The sequence below is a fragment of the Procambarus clarkii genome, chromosome 25 (assembly GCF_040958095.1).
Source record: "Procambarus clarkii isolate CNS0578487 chromosome 25, FALCON_Pclarkii_2.0, whole genome shotgun sequence".
Classification (NCBI taxonomy): Eukaryota; Metazoa; Arthropoda; class Malacostraca; order Decapoda; family Cambaridae; genus Procambarus; species Procambarus clarkii.
Window position 1 is genome coordinate 1,437,850 of NC_091174.1, and position 20,979 is coordinate 1,458,828.

General features: G+C 50.3%; 1 protein-coding gene across 1 annotated transcript; it reads right to left on the reverse strand.

The window, feature by feature from the left end:
• Positions 1–501: 501 nt before the first annotated feature.
• Positions 502–18,983, reverse strand: LOC138368324 (uncharacterized). The gene is made up of 3 exons (XM_069330849.1): positions 18,973–18,983; positions 17,760–18,629; positions 502–1,765 (listed from the first exon to the last, which is right to left on the reverse strand). The coding sequence occupies exons 1-3, from the start codon at positions 18,981–18,983 to the stop codon at positions 502–504; spliced, it is 2,145 nt and encodes a 714-aa protein (XP_069186950.1).
• Positions 18,984–20,979: the final 1,996 nt, after the last annotated feature.

The window sequence follows — 20,979 nt, forward strand, 5'->3', positions numbered from 1 at the left end:
CCCAGGCTACACACATGTCCTACACTCCAGTTACGTGAAATAACACAAATATGAGGGGCTACAACCCACACAAACTGAGCCATCCGTGAAAAAGCCGCTTAAAGGTTTGGAAGCCGTCAGTTGCCGTCGACGTGAACGACAATTATTAGTCGCCCCAAATAACACATTCCTGACAAAAATATGATCGCATTTAGACATGGCGGCCAGTTACCCAACACACCCCTGGATGAAGCTGTGTCACCCACGAGCGCGCCATGCAACCCGTTCTCGCAAATTTAATAAGTCAATATTGACTTATTAAATATGTGCATAGGTGACATACTTAACATAATTGATACCCTTAAAAAGATTCCGCCATGAATGGGGCCTCCAGGCCGGCTAGTCAAGCGGGAGGCAAAGTTCTGTTAAGACACCGACCAGTGTAGATTAGCTGATAAACAAAATGGAAATTAGTGCTGACAAAATACAGATGGCAAAGCTTAGAAGAAAACAGCGGAGGGGTTAGGATAGGGTCTGCTGAATCATCGCTGAGCCAATATGATTTGGAGGGCTAGGAGGTGGAGGGCTGGGAGGTGGAGGGCTAGGAGGTGGAGGGCTAGGAGGTGGAGGGCTGGGAGGTGGAGGGCTAGTAGGTGGAGGGCTGGGAGGTGGAGGGCTAGGAGGTGGAGGGCTGGGAGGTGGAGGGCTAGTAGTTGGAGGGCTGGGAGGTGGAGGGCTGGGAGGTGGAGGGCTAGTAGGTGGAGGGCTGGGAGGTGGAGGGCTAGTAGGTGGAGGGCTGGGAGGTGGAGGGCTAGTAGGTGGAGGGCTGGGAGGTGGAGGGTTAGGAGGTGGAGGGCTGGGAGGTGGAGGGTTAGGAGGTGGAGGGCTGGGAGGTGGAGGGCTAGTAGGTGGAGGGCTGGGAGGTGGAGGGCTAGGAGGTGGAGGGCTGGGAGGTGGAGGGCTGGGAGGTGGAGGGCTAGGAGGTGGAGGGCTGGGAGGTGGAGGGCTAGTAGGTGGAGGGCTAGTAGGTGGAGGGCTGGGAGGTGGAGGGCTAGTAGGTGGAGGGCTGGGAGGTGGAGGGCTAGTAGGTGGAGGGCTGGGAGGTGGAGGGCTAGTAGGTGGAGGGCTGGGAGGTGGAGGGCTAGTAGGTGGAGGGCTGGGAGGTGGAGGGCTAGTAGGTGGAGGGCTAGTAGGAGGAGGGCTTGGAGGTGGAGGGCTGGGAGGTGGAGGGCTAGTAGGTGGAGGGCTGGGAGGTGGAGGGCTAGTAGGTGGAGGGCTAGTAGGAGGAGGGCTAGGAGGAGGAGGGCTAGGAGGTGGAGGGCTGGGAGGTGGAGGGCTGTGAGGTGGAGGGCTAGTAGGTGGAGGGCTGGGAGGTGGAGGGCTAGTAGGTGGAGGGCTAGTAGGAGGAGGGCTAGGAGGTGGAGGGCTGGGAGGTGGAGGGCTGGGAGGTGGAGGGCTGGGAGGTGGAGGGCTGGGAGGTGGAGGGCTAGTAGGTGGAGGGCTGGGAGGTGGAGGGCTGGGAGGTGGAGGGCTGGGAGGTGGAGGGCTGGGAGGTGGAGGGCTAGTAGGTGGAGGGCTAGGAGGTGGAGGGCTAGTAGGTGGAGGGCTAGGAGGAGGAGGGCTAGGAGGTGGAGGGCTGGGAGGTGGAAGGCTGGGAGGTGGAGGGCTAGGAGGTGGAGGGCTAGTAGGAGGAGGGCTAGGAGGTGGAGGGCTAGGAGGAGGAGGGCTAGGAGGAGGAGGGCAAGGAGGAGGAGGGCAAGGAGGTGGAGGGCTAGGAGGTAGAGGGCTGGGAGGTTAAATAAATAGTTAATAGTAGAAACAGTTGATTGACTGTCGAGGCGGGCCGAAAGAGCAGAGCTCAACCCCCGCAAGCACAACTAGGTGAATACACACACATACATGATCACCACATACAAGATTCTCAGAGGAATTGATAGAATAAAGACAGGCTATTTACCACAAGGGGCACATGCACTATGGGACACAGGTGGAAATTGAGTGCTCAAATGAGCCACAGAGATGTTAGAAAGAATTTTTTCAGTGTTAGAGTAATAGACAAATGAAATGCATTAGGAAGTGATGTGGTGGAGGCTGACTCCATACACAGTTTCAAATGTAGGTATGATAGAGCCCAGTAGGCTCAGGAACCTGTACACCAGTTGATTGACAGTTGAGAGACGGGACCAAAGACCCAGAGCTCAACCTCCGCAAGCACAACAAGGTGAGTACATCCTCTCTGCTCACCCTGCGCAGAGGAGCCTTGCCTCTACCCAGTGTCCAGCAGAGAAAGAGCCTCAGTCTTATGTACCATAGTTCTACTGCCTTTGCTAGTCGCCTGGTTGGAGTTACACTATGCCCAGGGAGAGATGGGCACACAACTGGCCTGGAACTATATTTGTGGTTCCACCTTGCAGCCACTTACAATATAAACCTGTTGGTGAATTTCAACTTAAAGCATCTAAAATAGAAAAATATAGAAAATACTTCATTCACCTGGGCTATAGGAGATTCGAACCGTGGACCCCACGCGTGTGAGACCGAAGCTCTATCGACCGAGCTATTGTGTGGTCTTAATAAGGAGAGTTTCCTGAAGCAGCAGCCTGCTGCCAAGCTGGAATTTTCGACTTTGCCTGACTGCTACTGAAGTTCAGTAGTTAGCTTCAATGGCTCAGTAGTATTGTTACTGAGTAGTACTACTCAATCAAGGCTCAGTAGTATACTATTGAGTTCAGTAGACCTCAGTAGTTCCATTCACCTAGAGCCTAGGTGAATGGAATGTTAATCCCACGGAAGTGTGGATAACAAGTGATGTGGAAAACACTGTTGTAGCAGATAGACTCCCAAGAAGCAGTCTAAATGAAGAGTCACACCCTAATGACCTTTTGCAGATGTGTAACAAATTTACTTTAAACCAGCAAACAGTAGAGCCAACTAGGAAACACCCTAGACCTTATTTCTACAAACAACGATGAGCTGATTAGGAACATAAAGATCACAACTACTTGTTGCTCAGATAACAACCTACTCCAGGTTGAGACAAGCATGGATAACAAGACCTGCTCAGCCAGCCTCAAATCCAAGAGGAAGAGAATTCAGCAATTTTAATAACAAACTGATTAACTGGAAAGAAATAAACCAAGACCTCGCAGAAATATGCTGGGAAGAACAGCTAGAAAATGCAAACATCAACCAGTGCTTGGAGAACATAGAGGTAGCGGCACTAGCAATATGCGGAAGGTATAGACCAGTGAGGAAAGGAGAGAAAAAGATGCAAACTGGAACAACGTTCCCTCTATAGGCGAAGAAAACAAATCGCAGAACACATCCAACGCTCCACTCGACCCCAACAACGACCAGGGAACAACTATGACGGGAAATAGAAATGGTCAACCTCAACCTGCAAGAATCTTTAAAATCCGCGGTTGTTCAACGTCCTCCCAGCGAGCATAAGAAATATTGCCGGAACAACCGTGGACATCTTCAAGAGGAAACTAGATTGTTTCCTTCAAGGAGTGCCGGACCAACTGGGATGTGGTGGGTATGTGGGCCTGCGGGCCGCTCCAAGCAACAGCCTGGTGGACCAAACTCTCACAAGTCAAGCCTGGCCTCGGGCCGGGCTTGGGGAGTAGAAGAACTCCCAGAACCCCATCAACCAGGTATCCAAGAGAGGGAAAGAGAGCAAAAGCCCATAAATAGAGAGGATTTCTAAATAGTTTTCTCCTATACAAAAACAACAACAAAAACTGCGCTCAGCATTGGGCCCCTTGCACAAGGATGATGAAACATTCTTAGATCAACCCGTCCTCGACTCAAGTCCATTCCATCCAGCGGTCGACCCCAAAGACGCAGTCATCAGTTTTAACATGCTGTTTATTCAAAACAGGAATTTTGTCAGATATATATTAATATTATAATATGTTAGCATATTGTGCATGCATAGGTTAGGTTACGTTAGGGGTTTAGGTTCTGTTGGCGATTATTTGTAGTACGTGGGTGAAGCATTTACAGCGTTGTGGTTCGAACAAAATTAGTCGGTGAAACACTTGTTCCGGAAGTGTTCGAACGTCAGCAGTTGTGAGTCGTGTGTAAACCGTTTATCATTCATAAACAGCTGGGGTTTGGCGGGTGGATGGAATCACAACATCTACATAATCCAACCCTTGAGCAGTGAACTTTCTTTTCCAGCACCTCAGTGTGGCGATCTATAAGGGAAATGCCAACTGCATCCAAGGTACTTGACTAGCTTCGGACTTTAAAGAAAATTACAGCCTCTGGGGTTCACGAAATGAAAATATTGTTTGACAAGTCTAATAAAATTGTCTGAATGACCAACTTCGGACAAGAGAGCAAGATGGGTGGTCTGCATCTTACTAAACTCCCAGAAGACACTTGATACAATTTTCCACGAGAGACTTCTATAAAATATTAAAACAAACTACAATAAAAGGGAAGATACTAGACTGAGTGGTCCAGGCTGGTCATCCAACAGCCTGGTTGACCAGTCCAGCAGCGAGGAGTCCTGGTCGACAACCGGGCTGCGGGGTCGCTGAGCCCCGGAATCACCTCAAGATAGGAGTGCTGTAATACATGCTATGAAGGATAGTTATCAACAAAAGGCCGCTTCACAACTACGCCAAGAGGAAGGAAACTATCAGGAGAAAGCGCCGAGCCATTACGACTATATACCACTTGGAAGGGGATTTGGGATGGGACGGGGGGAAGGAATGGTGCCCAACCACTTGGACGGTCGGGGATTGAACACCGACCTGCATGAAGCGAGACCGTTGCTCTACCGTCCAGGCCAAGTGGTTGGACAGCTATATGCCGCTATACTGGATCCCCTTTGTTATATGTGACTGACGTGCCTGAGAGAGAGTAGATTCACTCGTGTCAACCTATGTATAAGATGTTAAGGTGGTGAGGGAGGTGTGGAGAAGACATGACAGCAAGGTGATGCTCGAGTACCAGTCTTAAAACCTGCTCACATAAATGGCTATTGGAGTTTAACGCTAGTACATGCAAAGGTGTGAGAATGTAGAAGAAGTGACCAGAAGACCAATACTGGCTGACCGGAAGTCAACTAGAGAACTTGGGACAATTATTAAATAGAACTTTTCGCCAAAAAGACACACATAATATTGAAAACAGTCTTAAAATTACCAGACATAAGACATAATAATAAGACAAATAACTATTACTTCGAAACATTATAAACAACCTATGCCAGACCAGTGGTAGAATATGCAACGCCACCACAACTCATACTAAACAAACAAAATAGACACCCTAAAACACGCTACAAGAATGAAGTCGAGAAAATAGAAGCCAGAGCTGCGACAATACATAATACAGCACAATATCTTCAACCATCTGAGGAGAGAAGAACCAGAGAATATATGATTCAGGGGAACACGACTACGAGGGATAGACCAGGTCGACGACAACACTTCCCTACAACATGCAGGGAACCAGAGGCCGCAGGTGGACGCTGCCACGAGAACGGATGTGACAATGTACTTCAATGTATGCGTCGTGGACGTCGTGGATGGATGGATGGAACTAGTTCAAGTTAAATAAATATAATATCTGCTTTTGAAGTTGTGAATCATTTTGAGGGTGAAGCAGCTCGTCTTAAGGTTCACTCCGACCGTCACGCACACAACCCAGTATGAAGATCACACCTCACACATCACGAAAGGAGGAGACGACGACATTAATGGTCCAGGACGGACCGAGACAAGCCGATTAAGTCACGTTATTGTGCCTCATCGTCTACATAGTCCTGTACATGGTGACACCCCTACACCCCGGGGCGCTCTCACCACCACCACTCCTCCTCTCCAGAAATATTATTATACAGACATGTTTGAGTGCACAGCTGAGTGCATTGCTGCTGATGCTGCTGCTGCTGCTATTGCTGCTGCTGCTGCTGCTTCTGCCGCTCACTTTAAAACACTACAATGACCACTGTACGAAAACTTCGCTATACTAATAGAAGTTCCACACTGGGTGCCTCACATCTTCAGTATTTATAAGAAGACATCCCGCAGGCTACTCTCATACATTACTTTTACCCAATAATTAGTGATGATTATCACAAACATTTTAAAGATAACAAGTGTGTGTGTGGTGGAGGGGGGGGGGATAAATAAATAGTTAGTAGTAGTTAGAAACAATTGAGAGGCGGGCTGAATGAGCAGAGCTCAACCCCCGCAAGCACAACTAGGTGAACACACACACACACACACACACACACACACACACACACACACACACACACACACACACACACACACACACACATGATACGAAGTGATATGATAGAGCCCAATAGGCTCAGGAATCTGTACACCTGTTGATTGACGGTTGAGAGGCGGGACCAAAGAGCCAGAGCTCAACCCCCGCAAACACAACTAGGTGAGTACAACTAGGTGAGTACACACACACACACACACACACAGCAAAACTGCTAGAGGTGACTAGAAACTTTTTAAGTCAGCATGTCAAGGGTCCCACGAGAATGAGAGGCAATGATGAACCAGCAAGACTCGACCTAGTATTCACTCTGAACGATTCAGACATAAGGGAAGTCGGTCTTGAAGCCCCCGTGGGTATGAGTGATCACAGTGTACTGTTGTTTGAGTATCTGGTCGAAGAAGGGTTAATGTACTCAAGGACCAGAAAACAAGAGGGCGGCATTCCGGAAGGGAAACTATGAGGAGATGAGAAAATTCCTAACTGAAATAGCTTGGGTAACAGAGCTCAGAGGAAAGACGATTCAAGACATGATGGACTACATCACACAGAAGTGTAAGGAGGCAGCAGACAGGATCGTCCCAGTCCAAAAGGAAAAAATTGAAATGGAGATGAGAAACCCATAGTTTAATCAGAATTGCAAGCTAGCAAAGCAGAAAGTAAAAGGGCGTGGAGAAACTATAGAGACAGCAGAACACTATTGAGCAGAGAAAGATACCAGAGTGCCAGGCATGAATACGTCAGGGTGAGAAGAGAGGTAGAAAGGCAATATGAAAATGACATAACTAGCAAGGCAAAGACTCGGCCCAAACTGTTGCATAGCCACATCAGGAGGAAAACAACAGTGAAGGAACAGGTAATGAAAATGAGGATAGGTGCAGAAAGATTCACTACAAACGACAAGGAAGTGTGCGAGGAACTCAATAAGAAATTCAAGGAAGTCTTCACACCAGAGCAAGGAGAAGTCCCAGAGATAAGGGAGGGAACATCAACCCAGACACCACTAGAGGAGTTTGAGATTACCAGTGGGGAGGTGATGAAGCATCTGCTAGATTTGGACGTGACAAAGGCTATAGGCCTGGATGGAATCTCACAATGGATTCTAAAGGAAGGAACAGAAGCTCTGTGCCTACCACTCTCCATGGTGTAAGTCACTGGTAACAGGTGAACTGCCAAAAATTTGGAAGACGGCCAATGTAGTCCCAATATACAAGAAGGGTGATAGACAGGAGGCACTGAACTACAGGCCAGTGTCCCTAACTTGTATTCCATGCAAGATGATGGAAAAGATTGTGCGAAAAAAGCTAGTGGAACATCTGGAGCAAAGGAACTTTGTAACACAACACCAACATGGGTTCATAGATGGCAAATCATGCCTAACAGGATTAATTGAGTTCTATGACCAGGCAACAAAAATCAGGCAAGAGAGAGAGGGCTGGACAGACTGCATATTTCTGGACTGCCAGAAAGCTTTTGGCACAGTACCACATAAGAGACTAGTGCACAAACTGGAGATGCAGGCAGGAGTGAAAGGGAAGGTATTCCACTGGATAAGAGAGTACCTTAGCAACAGGACACAGCGAGTCACCATGAGTGGTGAGGTCTCTGAGTGGCGGGGAGTCACCAGTGGAGTCCCACAGGAATCAGTCCTTGGACCTATACTGTTTCTGATATACGTAAATCATCTCCCAGAAGGAATTGACTCGTTCCTCTCGATGTTTGCTGATGATGCAAAAATAATGAGGAGGATCAGGACACATGAGGATAGTATGAGGCTACAAGATGTCCTTGACAAACTGAAGGAATGGTCCGACAAATGTCTACTAAAGTTCAACCCAAGTAAATGTAATGTAATGGAATTATGAGGAGGAACTAGGAGGCCAGTCACTGGATACCGAATTGGTGATGAAGTCTTTCACGAAACGGACAAAAAGAAAAATCTGGGAGTTGATATCACGCCAAACCTGTCTCCTGAAGCCCACATTAAAAGAATAACATCAGTGGCCTATGCGAGGCTGGCTATCAGAACTGCTTTCAGAAACCTGTGTAAAGTATCCTTCAGAACCTTGTATACCACATATATAAGGCCAATCCTGGAGTATGCGGCCCTAGCATGGAGCCCGTACCTTGTCAAGCACAAGGAGCCTCGTAGCCTGGTGGATAGCGCGCAGGACTCGTAATTCTGTGGCGCGGGTTCGATTCCCGCACGAGGCAGAAACAAATAGGCAAAGTTTCTTTCACCCTAAGTGCCCCTGTTACCTAGCAGTAAATAGGTACCTGGGAGTTAGTCAGCTGTCACGGGCTGCTTCCTGGGGTGTGTGTGTGTGGTGTGGGGAAAAAAAAAGAAAAAAAAAGTAGTTAGTAAACAGTTGATTGACAGTTGAGAGGCGGGCCGAAAGAGCAAAGCTCAACCCCCGCAAAAACACAACTAGTAAACACACACACACACACACACACACACACACACACACACACACACACACACACACACACACACACACACACACACACACACACACACTAGTCAGAGCAATAGTCCTTGCATGTACATATAGCACACTATTACATACAAACAGGCCACTTACGTATACCGTATTATGTAAATACCCGCCACTTGTGTATACTGAATAATGCCTCTTATTATGGGCTTAGTCATGGAGCCGGGCACCGTGCCTCTTGCTGCCACCAACACTACCACCTCACATGTGTACTGCCCACTACTCATCCCCACAACTACTACACACCTGCCTCACACACACCTGGCTACTAACACACCTGCCTCACACACACCTGGCTACTAACACACCTGCCTCACACATACCTGACTACTAACACACCTGCCTCACACACACCTGGCTACTAACACCCCTGCCTCACACACACCTGTTCAGTAACACACCTGCCTCACGCACACCTGTTTACTAACACCCCTGCCTCACACACCTGGCTAATAACACCCCTGCCTCAGGCACACCTGGCTACTAACACACTTGCCTCACACACACCTGTTTACTAACACCCCTGCCTCACACACCTGGCTACTAACACCCCTGCCTCAGGCACACCTGTTTAGTAACACACCTGGCTACTAACACCCCTGCCTCACACACACCTGTTTAGTAACACACCTGGCTACTAACACCCCTGCCTCACACACACCTGTTTACTAACACACCTGCCTCACACACACCTGGCTACTAACACCCCTGCCTCACACACACCTTTTTAGTAACACACCTGGCTACTAACACCCCTGCCTCACACACACCTGTTTACTAACACACCTGCCTCACACACACCTGGCTACTAACACCCCTGCCTCACACACACCTGGCTACTAACACACCTGGCAACTAACACCCCTGCCTCACACACACCTGACTACTAACACCCCTGCCTCACAAACACCTGTTTAGTAACACACCTGGCTACTAACACACCTGCCTCACACACACCTGACTACTAATACACCTGCCTCACACACACCTGTTTAGTAACACACCTGGCTACTAACACACACCTGACTACTAATACACCTGCCTACTAACACACCTGCCTCACACACACCTGACTACTAATACACCTGCCTCACACACACCTGGCTACTAACACACCTGCCTCACACACACCTGACTACTAATACACCTGCCTCACACACACCTGGCTACTAACACACCTGCCTCACACACACACCTGGCTACTAACACACCTGCCTCACACACACCTGACTACTAATACACCTGCCTCACACACACCTGGCTACTAACACACCTGCCTCACACACACCTGGCTACTAACACACCTGCCTCACACACACACCTGGCTACTAACACACCTGCCTCACACACACCTGACTACTAACACACCTGCCTCACACACACCTGGCTACTAATACACCTGCCTCACACACACCTGGCTACTAACACACCTGGCTACTAACACACCTGCCTCACACACACCTGGCTACTAACACACCTGGCAACTAACACCCCTGCCTCACACACACCTGACTACTAACACCCCTGCCTCACAAACACCTGTTTAGTAACACACCTGGCTACTAACACACCTGCCTCACACACACCTGACTACTAATACACCTGCCTCACACACACCTGTTTAGTAACACACCTGGCTACTAACACACCTGCCTCACACACACCTGACTACTAATACACCTGCCTCACACACACCTGGCTACTAACACACCTGCCTCACACACACCTGGCTACTAACACACCTGCCTCACACACACACCTGGCTACTAACACACCTGACTACTCCAAGCACACACCTGCCATCAATCACGCCTAAGCTCTGCTGTACTTTACACTTGGTCAAAGTATGGCGAGGAAAACTTAGCAGCGATCAATACAGTAGTTGTATGGCGATCAATACAGGTGTTGTAGGCCAAGATATTCAATACACCCCCTCCCCCCAGCCCCCCATCACCCCCCCCCCACCCTCGTCCACTGTTAAGACAGACCGACACGACGTTCAAAATCTCCCCCCCCCCCCGCCTTGTTTACAACACTATTTGTCTCTGTATTCACTTAGTTTTATTCCCCTAGTTTTATTCCCCTAGTTGTATTCACCTATGTATGGGAGCCGGTCGGCCGAGCGGACAGCACACTGGACTTGTGATCCTGTGGTCCCGGGTTCGATCCCGGGCGCCGGCGAGAAACAATGGGCAGAGTTTCTTTCACCCTATGCCCCTGTTACCTAGCAGTAAAATAGGTACCTGGGTGTTAGTCAGCTGTCACGGGCTGCTTCCTGGGGGTGGAGGCCTGGTCGAGGACCGGGCCGCGGGGACACAAAAAAGCCCCGAAATCATCTCAAGATAACCTCAAGATAACCTCCACTCAGGGTCGCCTGACAGCTGGGTAGACAGCGCTTCGTATTCGTAGTCCTGAGGTTCCGGGTTCGATCCCCGGTGGAGGCGGAGACAAATGGGCAAAATGTGTCTTTCACACTGATGCCCCCTGTTACCTAGCAGTAAACAGGTACCTGGGAGTTAGACAGCTGCTACGGGCTGCTTCCTGGGGGTGTGTAACAAAAAGGAGGCCTGGTCGAGGACCGGGCCGCGGAGACGCTAAGCCCCGAAAGATAACCTCAAGATAATCTAGTTGTGCTTGCGGGGGTTGAGCTCTGGCTCTTTGGTCCGCTTCTCAACTGTCAATCAACAGGTGTACAGGTTCCTGAGCCTATTGGGCTCTATTATATCTACACTTGAAACTGTGTATGGAGTCAGCCTCCACCACATAACTTCCTAATGCATTCCATTTGTCAGCCACTCTGACACTAAAAAAATTCTTTCTAACGTCTCTATGGCTCATTTGGGCACTCAATTTCACCTGTGTCCCCTAGTGCGTGTGCCCCTTGTGTTAAATAGTCTGTCTACCCTATCAATTCCTCTGAGAATCTTGTATGTGGTGATCATGTCCCCTCAAGTCTTTTGTCTCCCAGTGACGCGAGGTTTAATTCCTGTAGTCTCTCCTCGTTGCTCATACCCCTCAGTTCGAGTACTAGTCTGGTGGCAAACCTTTGAACCTTTTTCAGTTTAGTCTTATGCTTGACTAGATATGGACTCCATGTTGGAGCCGCATACTCCAGAACTGGTCTGACATATGTTGTATACAAAGTTCTGAAAGATTCCTTACACAAGTTTCTAAAGGCCGTTCTTGTGTTAGCCAACCTGGCATATGCCGCTGATGTTATCCTCCTGATATTAGCCTCAGGGGACAGGTCTGGCGTGATATCAACCCTCAGGTCTTTCTCTCTCTCCGACTCTTGAAGTATTTCATCTTCCAAACGATACCCTGTATCTGGTGTCCTGCTCCCTACACCTATCTTCATTACATTACATTTGCTTGGGTTAAACTCTAACAACCATTTGTTCGACCATTCCTTCAGTTTGTCTAGGTTTTCTTGAAGCCTCAAGCTGTCCTCCTCTGTCTTAATCCTTCTCATAATTTTGGCGTCGTCAGCAAACATTGAGACGAATGTCTATACCCTCTGGGAGATCATTTACGTATATCAGAAACAGGATAGGTCCAAGTACAGAGCCCTGTGGGACTCCACTGGTGACTTCACTCCAATCTGAGGTCTCACCCCTCACTATAACTCTGCTTCCTATTGCTTAGGTACTCCCTTATCCACTGGAGCGCCCTACCAGTTACTCCTGCCTGTTTGATGATGACCAGACCACACACTAGAAATTGAAGGGACGACGACGTTTCGGTCCGTCCTGGACCATTCTCAAGTCGATCTTGAGAATGAGAATCTCGATCTTGAGAATCGACTTGAGAATGGTCCAGGACGGACCGAAACGTCGTCGTCCCTTCAATTTCTAGTGTGTGGTCTGGTCAACATACTTCAGCCACGTTATTGTGACTCATCTCCTGCCTGTTTCTCCAGCTTATGCATCAACCTTTTATGGGGTACTGTGTACTTTCCAACAGTCCAAAAAAATGCAGTACACCCATCCTTCTCTTTCTTGCTTAATCTTTGTCACCTGATCGTAGAATTCTATTAAGCCTGTGAGGCAAGATTTACCCTCCCTGAACCCATGTTGATGGGTTGTCACGAAGTCTCTTCTCTCCAGATGTGTTACTAGGTTTTTTCTCACAATCTTCTCCATCACCTTGCATGGTATACAAGTTAAGGACACTGGCCTGAAGTTCAGTGCCTCTTGTCTGTCACCCTTTTTGTATATTGGGACCACATTAGCCGTCTTCCATATTTCTGGTAGGTCTCCCGTCTCCAGTGATCTATTATACACTATGGAGAGTGGCAAGCAAAGCGCTCCTGCACACTCTTTCAATACCCATGGTGAGATCCCGTCTGGACCAACAGCCTTTCTCACGTCAAGATCCAACAGATGCCTCTTGATCCATCCCTTGTAATTTCGAATCCTTCCAAGGCCGCCTGGTTTACTGCTACCTCTCCTAGCGCAGTGACCTCTCCTTGTTCTATTGTGAAGACCTCCTGGAGCTACTTGTTGAGTTCTTCACACACACCTCTTTGTCGTTCTCCGTGTACCCGTTCTACGTTTTATCACCTGTATTCACCTAGTTGTATTCAGCTAGTTGTCCTTGCGGGGGTTGAGCTCTGCTCTTTCGGCCCGCCTCTCAACCGTCAATCAACTGTTACTAACTACTATTTCCCGTCCCCCCCCCCACACACACCAGGAAGCAGCCCGTGACAGCTGACTAACTCCCAGGTAGGTACCTATTTACTGCTAGGTAACAGGGGCATAGGGTGAACAAAAATTCTGCCCATTGTATCTCGCCGGCGTCCGGGATCGAACCCGGGACCACAGGATCACACGTCCAGCGTGCTGTCCGCTCGGCCGGCCGGCCCCCGACCTCTGTGTGTGTGTGTGGGGGGGGGGGTGCGTGCGTGCATCAACACTTCACAATACACATAACAACCCCCAAGTTACAGCCGCCCTCATCAGTGAAGTAAACACAACGCGGGCAGCCATCAAAGGGACGCGGATTACCAACTGTAACGGAAAATTAAACATGAACAACAGATTACACTTTTAGATGTGGCGATGACCTGGACGGCTTGATGGTCAGTCTGCCTCTACAACCACACCACACAACACCTTTGCACCAACAACCACACACAACAACCACAGACAACACCTTTGCACCAACAACCACACACAACACCTTTGCACCAACAACCACAGACAACACCTTTGCACCAACAACCACAGACAACACCTTTGCACCAACAACCACAGACAACAACCACAGACAATACCTTTGCACCAACAACCACACACAACACCTTTGCACCAACAACCACAGACAACACCTTTGCACCAACAACCACAGACAACACCTTTGCACCAACAACCACAGACAACACCTTTGCACCAACAACCACAGACAACACCTCTGCACCAACCACCACAGGCACCACCTCACACAGGTACCCCAATAATCCACATTCTCCCGAGGACGACAAGTCTGGTTAAGGACAAAACGTATTTAGCGAAAATGTACATTATATGAACCCCAAGAGGAATAAATGGAGCCACAGTCCGTTAATTAAACTGTAACACTGTGATCATTTGACGTCCTGTCCACCTCTTGTATTGGGTCAGTGTTTACACTGAGGCGAACACGCTCGCTGATGATGAGAGGTCAGTGTACCACCACACACACGAGGCCAGGGTACACGTGGTCAGTGTACCACCACACACACGAGGCCAGGGTACACGTGGTCAGTGTACCACCACACACACGAGGCCAGGGTACACCAGTGGTCAGTGTACCACCACACACACGAGGTCAGGGTACACGAGGTCAGTGTACCACCACACACACGAGGCCAGGGTACACGAGGTCAGTGTACCACCATACACACGAGGCCAGGGTACACGAGGTCAGTGTACCACCACACACACGAGGCCAGGGTACACGAGGTCAGTGTACCACCACACACACGAGGCCAGGGTACACGAGGTCAGTGTACCACCACACACACGAGGCCAGGGTACACGAGGTCAGTGTACCACCACACACACACGAGGCCAGGGTACACGAGGTCAGTGTACCACCACACACACGAGGCCAGGGTACACGAGGTCAGTGTACCACCACACACACGAGGCCAGGGTACACGAGGTCAGTGTACCACCACACACAAGAGGCCAGGGTACACCAGTGGTCAGTGTACCTCAGTGTACACACTGAAGGTTAACAATCAGAATAATTCATGAAGTAACGTCATCCTTATCTCACATTAACACGTCACACTGAGGCCTGCCATGGCCAGGTGGAGATAACACCATGGCCAGGTGGAGATAACACCATGGCCAGGTGGAGATAACACCATGGCCAGGTGGAGATAACACCATGACCAGGTGGAGATAACACCATGACCAGGTGGATAACACCATGGCCAGGTGGAGATAACACCATGGCCAGGTGGAGATAACACCATGGCCAGGTGGAGATAACACCATGACCAGGTGGATAACACCATGGCCAGGTGGAGATAACACCATGGCCAGGTGGATAACACCATGGCCAGGTGGATAACACCATGGCCAGGTGGAGAGATAACACCATGGCCAGGTGGAGAGATAACACCATGGCCAGGTGGAGATAACACCATGGCCAGGTGGAGAGATAACACCATGGCCAGGTGGAGAGATAACACCATGGCCAGGTGGAGAGATAACACCATGGCCAGGTGGAGATAACACCATGGCCAGGTGGAGATAACACCATGGCCAGGTGGAGATAACACCATGGCCAGGTGGAGATAACACCATGGCCAGGTGGAGATAACACCATGGCCAGGTGGAGATAACACCATGACCAGGTGGAGATAACACCATGGCCAGGTGGAGATAACACCATGGCCAGGTGGAGATAACACCATGGCCAGGTGGAGATAACACCATGACCAGGTGGAGATAACACCATGGCCAGGTGGATAACACCATGGCCAGGTGGAGAGATAACACCATGGCCAGGTGGAGAGATAACACCATGGCCAGGTGGAGAGATAACACCATGACCAGGTGGAGATAACACCATGGCCAAGTGGAGAGATAACACCATGGCCAGGTGGAGATAACACCATGGCCAGGTGGAGAGATAACACCATGGCCAGGTGGAGAGATAACACCATGGCCAGGTGGAGAGATAACACACACTTTGTATGTGACGTCCCCCCCCCCTAAACCCTCCCCCCACCTCACTAAACCCCCCCTCCCCTCCCCCCTCTCACCCCAAACCTGAGGTGAGAGTAACAGGTGAGAGAGAGAGAGAGGAGAGTGAATACATTGCGTGCACAACCGCTATTACTGCTCTCCACCCCGACTCTACCTAGATAAACACTCTGGAAGACCCTCCAGGTTTGTCAGTGACCCTCCAGGTCTGCCAGTGACCCTCCAGGTCTGCCAGTGACCCTCCAGGTCTGCCAGTGACCCTCCAGGTCTGTCACTGACCCTCCAGGTCTGTCACTGACCCTCCAGGTCTGTCACTGACCCTCCAGGTCTGTCACTGACCCTCCAGGTCTGTCACTGACCCTCCAGGTCTGTCACTGACCCTCCAGGCCTGTCACTGACCCTCCAGGTCTGTCACTGACCCTCCAGGTCTGTCAGTGACCCTCCAGGTCTGTCAGTGACCCTCCAGGTCTGTCAGTGACCCTCCAGGTCTGTCAGTGACCCTCCAGGTCTGTCAGTGACCCTCCAGGTCTGTCAGTGACCCTCCAGGTCTGTCAGTGACCCTCCAGGTCTGTCAGTGACCCTCCAGGTCTGTCAGTGACCCTCCAGGTCTGTCAGTGACCCTCCAGGTCTGTCAGTGACCCTCCAGGTCTGTCAGTGACCCTCCAGGTCTGTCAGTGACCCTCCAGGTCTGTCACTGACCCTCCAGGTCTGTCAGTGACCCTCCAGGTCTGTCACTGACCCTCCAGGTCTGTCACTGACCCTCCAGGTCTGTCACTGACCCTCCAGGTCTGTCACTGACCCTCCAGGTCTGTCACTGACCCTCCAGGTCTGTCACTGAGCCTCCAGGTCTGTCAGTGACCCTCCAGGTCTGTCAGTGACCCTCCAGGTCTGTCAGTGACCCTCCAGGTCTGTCACTGACCTTCCAGGTCTGTCAGTGACCCTCCAGGTCTGTCAGTGACCCTCCAGGTCTGTCAGTGACCCTCCAGGTCTGTCAGTGACCCTCCAGGTCTGTCAGTGACCCACCATCGGTAGTGGGGACAATATTTGTACAAATTGGTAATTGATGAGAAGATAGTGAGCCTGTGGTGTCGGAGCCCCGCCCTGGCTGTGCTGTTGGGGCCTGGCCTGCGTCACACACCACCACAACCCCGTCACACACTACAACAACCCCGTCACACACTACAACAACCCCGTCACACACTACAACAACCCCGTCACACACTACAACAACCCCGTCACACACTACAACAACCCCGTCACACACTACAACAACCCCGTCACACACTACAACAACCCCGTCACACACTACAACAACCCCGTCACACACTACAACAACCCCGTCACACACTACAACAACCCCGTCACACACTACAACAACCCCGTCACACACTACAACAACCCCGTCACACAACAACCCCCCACACACCCAACCCCCCCAGCACACTGGACTTGTGATCCTGTGGTCCCGGGTTCGATTCCGGGCGCCGGCGAGAAACAATGGGCAGAGTTTCTTTCACCCTATGCGTCCCTGTTACCTAGCAGTAAAATAGGTACCTGGGTGTTAGTCAGCTGTCACGGGCTGCTTCCTGGGGGTGGAGGCCTGGTCGAGGACCGGGCCGCGGGGACACTAAAGCCCCGCAAGATAACCTCAAGATAACCCAAGTATACAAGGCTATATAATCACTATTCTCACCTCCAACACTTAGTCAAATCTTCATTTTAAAAAAAATTGGTGGTTGTTGATTACATTTGAAATTCACATTGTTTTTGTGAAGGTGTTAGGACGACACTCTGTGATAGATATAGATAGTTGTAGATAATTTATTACAACACAGCCCAACATGCTCTCCACACCGCCATGTTGGCCCCTACATGACAACACAGTCTCTCGGGGAGAACTGTCAAGTTAGCAACAGTAACTGTCAAGTTAGCAACAGGAACTGTCAAGTTAGCAACAGGAACTGTCAAGTTAGCAACAGTAACTGTCAAGTTAGCAACAGGAACTGTCAAGTTAGCAACAGTAACTGTCAAGTTAGCAATAGAAACTGTAAAGTTAGCAACAGTAACTGTCAAGTTAGCAACAGGAACTGTCAAGTTAGCAACAGGAACTGTCAAGTTAGCAACAGTAACTGTCAAGTTAGCAACAGAAACTGTAAAGTTAGCAACAGTAACTGTAAAGTTAGCAACGGTAACTGTAAAGTTAGCAACAGTAACTGTAAAGTTAGCAACGGTAACTGTAAAGTTAGCAACAGAAACTGTAAAGTCAGCAACAGAAACTGTAAAGTTAGCAACAGAAACTGTAAAGTTAGCAACAGAAACTGTAAAGTTAGCAACAGTAACTGTAAAGTTAGCAACAGTAACTGTAAAGTTAGCAACAGTAACTGTAAAGTCAGCAACAGAAACTGTAAAGTTAGCAACAGTAACTGTAAAGTTAGCAACAGTAACTGTAAAGTTAGCAACAGTAACTGTAAAGTTAGCAACAGTAACTGTAAAGTTAGCAACAGTAACTGTAAAGTTAGCAACAGTAACTGTAAAGTTAGCAACAGTAACTGTAAAGTTAGCAACAGTAACTGTAAAGTCAGCAACAGTAACTGTCAAGTTAGCAACAGTAACTGTCAAGTTAGCAACAGAAACTGTAAAGTCAGCAACAGAAACTGTAAAGTCAGCAACAGAAACTGTAAAGTCAGCAACAGAAACTCTACAAATTAACGGGAACAATAATTAGATCATGTTGCATGTGACTCACACATTTGAGGCAAACAGAACCTGTCCATAACTGGTTCACCACAAAACTAAGCCTATGGAACACAGGTTTAATTTCTGAACCCGTTATTACACTCGGTAACGTTCTGCTAATTAACGTAAACTAACATAACCTGCGCCCTGAGTGTCGCTACATGGTCTACTCAGCCAACCCGTTCTCGCACTTTCGTACAGTCAATATTGACTTATTAAATAAGTGCATATGTGACATACTAATTTATTGTGAATATTTTAGTTTACCTTGAAAAGCTTCATAGAAAACACCGACCTTACCTAACCTTCTAAGCATGTTAATTTAATTTAGGATAAGCATCTTATTGCTTCATAATTACAATTATTACTTAACCTATACCTATAATAGGTTAAGTAATAATTGTAATTACGAAGCAATAAGATGCTTATCTTAACATACTAAGAAGGTTAGGTAAGGTCAGTGTTTTCTATGAAGCTTTTCAAGGTAAACTAAAATATTCACAATAAATTAGTATGTCACATATGCACTTATTTAATAAGTCAATATTGACTGTACGAAAGTGCGAGAACAGGTTGACTCAGCAGCCACCTCAGCAATGTCTTAACTTTTAAGCTATGCGAATTATTGGGGTTAAATTCCAGAGATTTTTCCAGACAATTGTGTATTGTTGTGTCTAACGGCAACCACTCACAGGACGGGAAGTGGTTCCACTGCCGCTCACAGCACGGGAAGGGTTCCCACTGCCGCTCACAGCACGGGAAGTGGTTCCCACTGCCGCTCACAGGACGGGAAGGGGTTCCACTGCCGCTCACAGCACGGGAAGGGGTTCCACTGCCGCTCACAGCACGGGAAGGGGTTCCACTGCCGCTCACAGCACGGGAAGGGGTTCCACTGCCGCTCACAGCACGGGAAGGGGTTCCACTGCCGCTCACAGCACGGGAAGTGGTTCCCACTGCCGCTCACAGGACGGGAAGGGGTTCCACTGCCGCTCACAGCACGGGAAGGGGTTCCACTGCCGCTCACAGCACGGGAAGGGGTTCCACTGCCGCTCACAGCACGGGAAGTGGTTCCCACTGCCGCTCACAGCACGGGAAGGGGTTCCACTGCCGCTCACAGCACGGGAAGTGGTTCCCACTGCCGCTCACAGCACGGGAAGGGGTTCCACTGCCGCTCACAGCACGGGAAGTGGTTCCACTGCCGCTCACAGCACGGGAAGTGGTTCCCACTGCCGCTCACAGCACGGGAAGGGGTTCCACTGCCGCTCACAGCACGGGAAGGGGTCCCACTGCCGCTCACAGCACGGGAAGTGGTTCCCACTGCCGCTCACAGCACGGGAAGGGGTTCCACTGCCGCTCACAGCACGGGAAGGGGTTCCCACTGCCGCTCACAGCACGGGAAGGGGTTCCCACTGCCGCTCACAGCACGGGAAGGGGTTCCACTGCCGCTCACAGCACGGGAAGGGGTTCCACTGCCGCTCACAGCACGGGAAGTGGTTCCACTGCCGCTCACAGCACGGGAAGGGGTTCCACTGCCGCTCACAGCACGGGAAGGGGTTCCAATGCCGCTCACAGCACGGGAAGGGGTTCCACTGCCGCTCACAGCACGGGAAGGGGTTCCACTGCCGCTCACAGCACGGGAAGGGGTTCCACTGCCGCTCACAGCACGGGAAGGGGTTCCACTGCCGCTCACAGCACGGGAAGGGGTTCCCACTGCCGCTCACAGCACGGGAAGGGGTTCCCACTGCCGCTCACAGCACGGGAAGGGGTTCCACTGCCGCTCACAGCACGGGAAGGGGTTCCACTGCCGCTCACAGCACGGGAAGTGGTTCCACTGCCGCTCACAGCACGGGAAGGGGTTCCACTGCCGCTCACAGCACGGGAAGGGGTTCCAATGCCGCTCACAGCACGGGAAGGGGTTCCACTGCCGCTCACAGCACGGGAAGGGGTTCCACTGCCGCTCACAGCACGGGAAGGGGTTCCACTGCCGCTCACAGCACGGGAAGGGGTTCCCACTGCCGCTCACAGCACGGGAAGGGGTTCCCACTGCCGCTCACAGCACGGGAAGGGGTTCCCACTGCCGCTCACAGCACGGGAAGTGGTTCCACTGCCGCTCACAGCACGGGAAGTGGTTCCCACTGCCGCTCACAGCACGGGAAGTGGTTCCACTGCCGCTCACAGCACGGGAAGTGGTTCCACTGCCGCTCACAGCACGGGAAGGGGTTCCACTGCCGCTCACAGCACGGGAAGGGGTTCCACTGCCGCTCACAGCACGGGAAGGGGTTCCACTGCCGCTCACAGCACGGGAAGTGGTT

What these genes read in the sequence shown, in the direction of transcription:
- LOC138368324 (XM_069330849.1), bottom strand. An exon ending in AGAGCATGTTGGGCTGTGTT is followed by an intron (nt 1,766 to 17,759) that starts GTAATAAATTAT and finishes TTAACCTCCCAG; the next exon opens with CCCTCTACCTCCTAGCCCTC.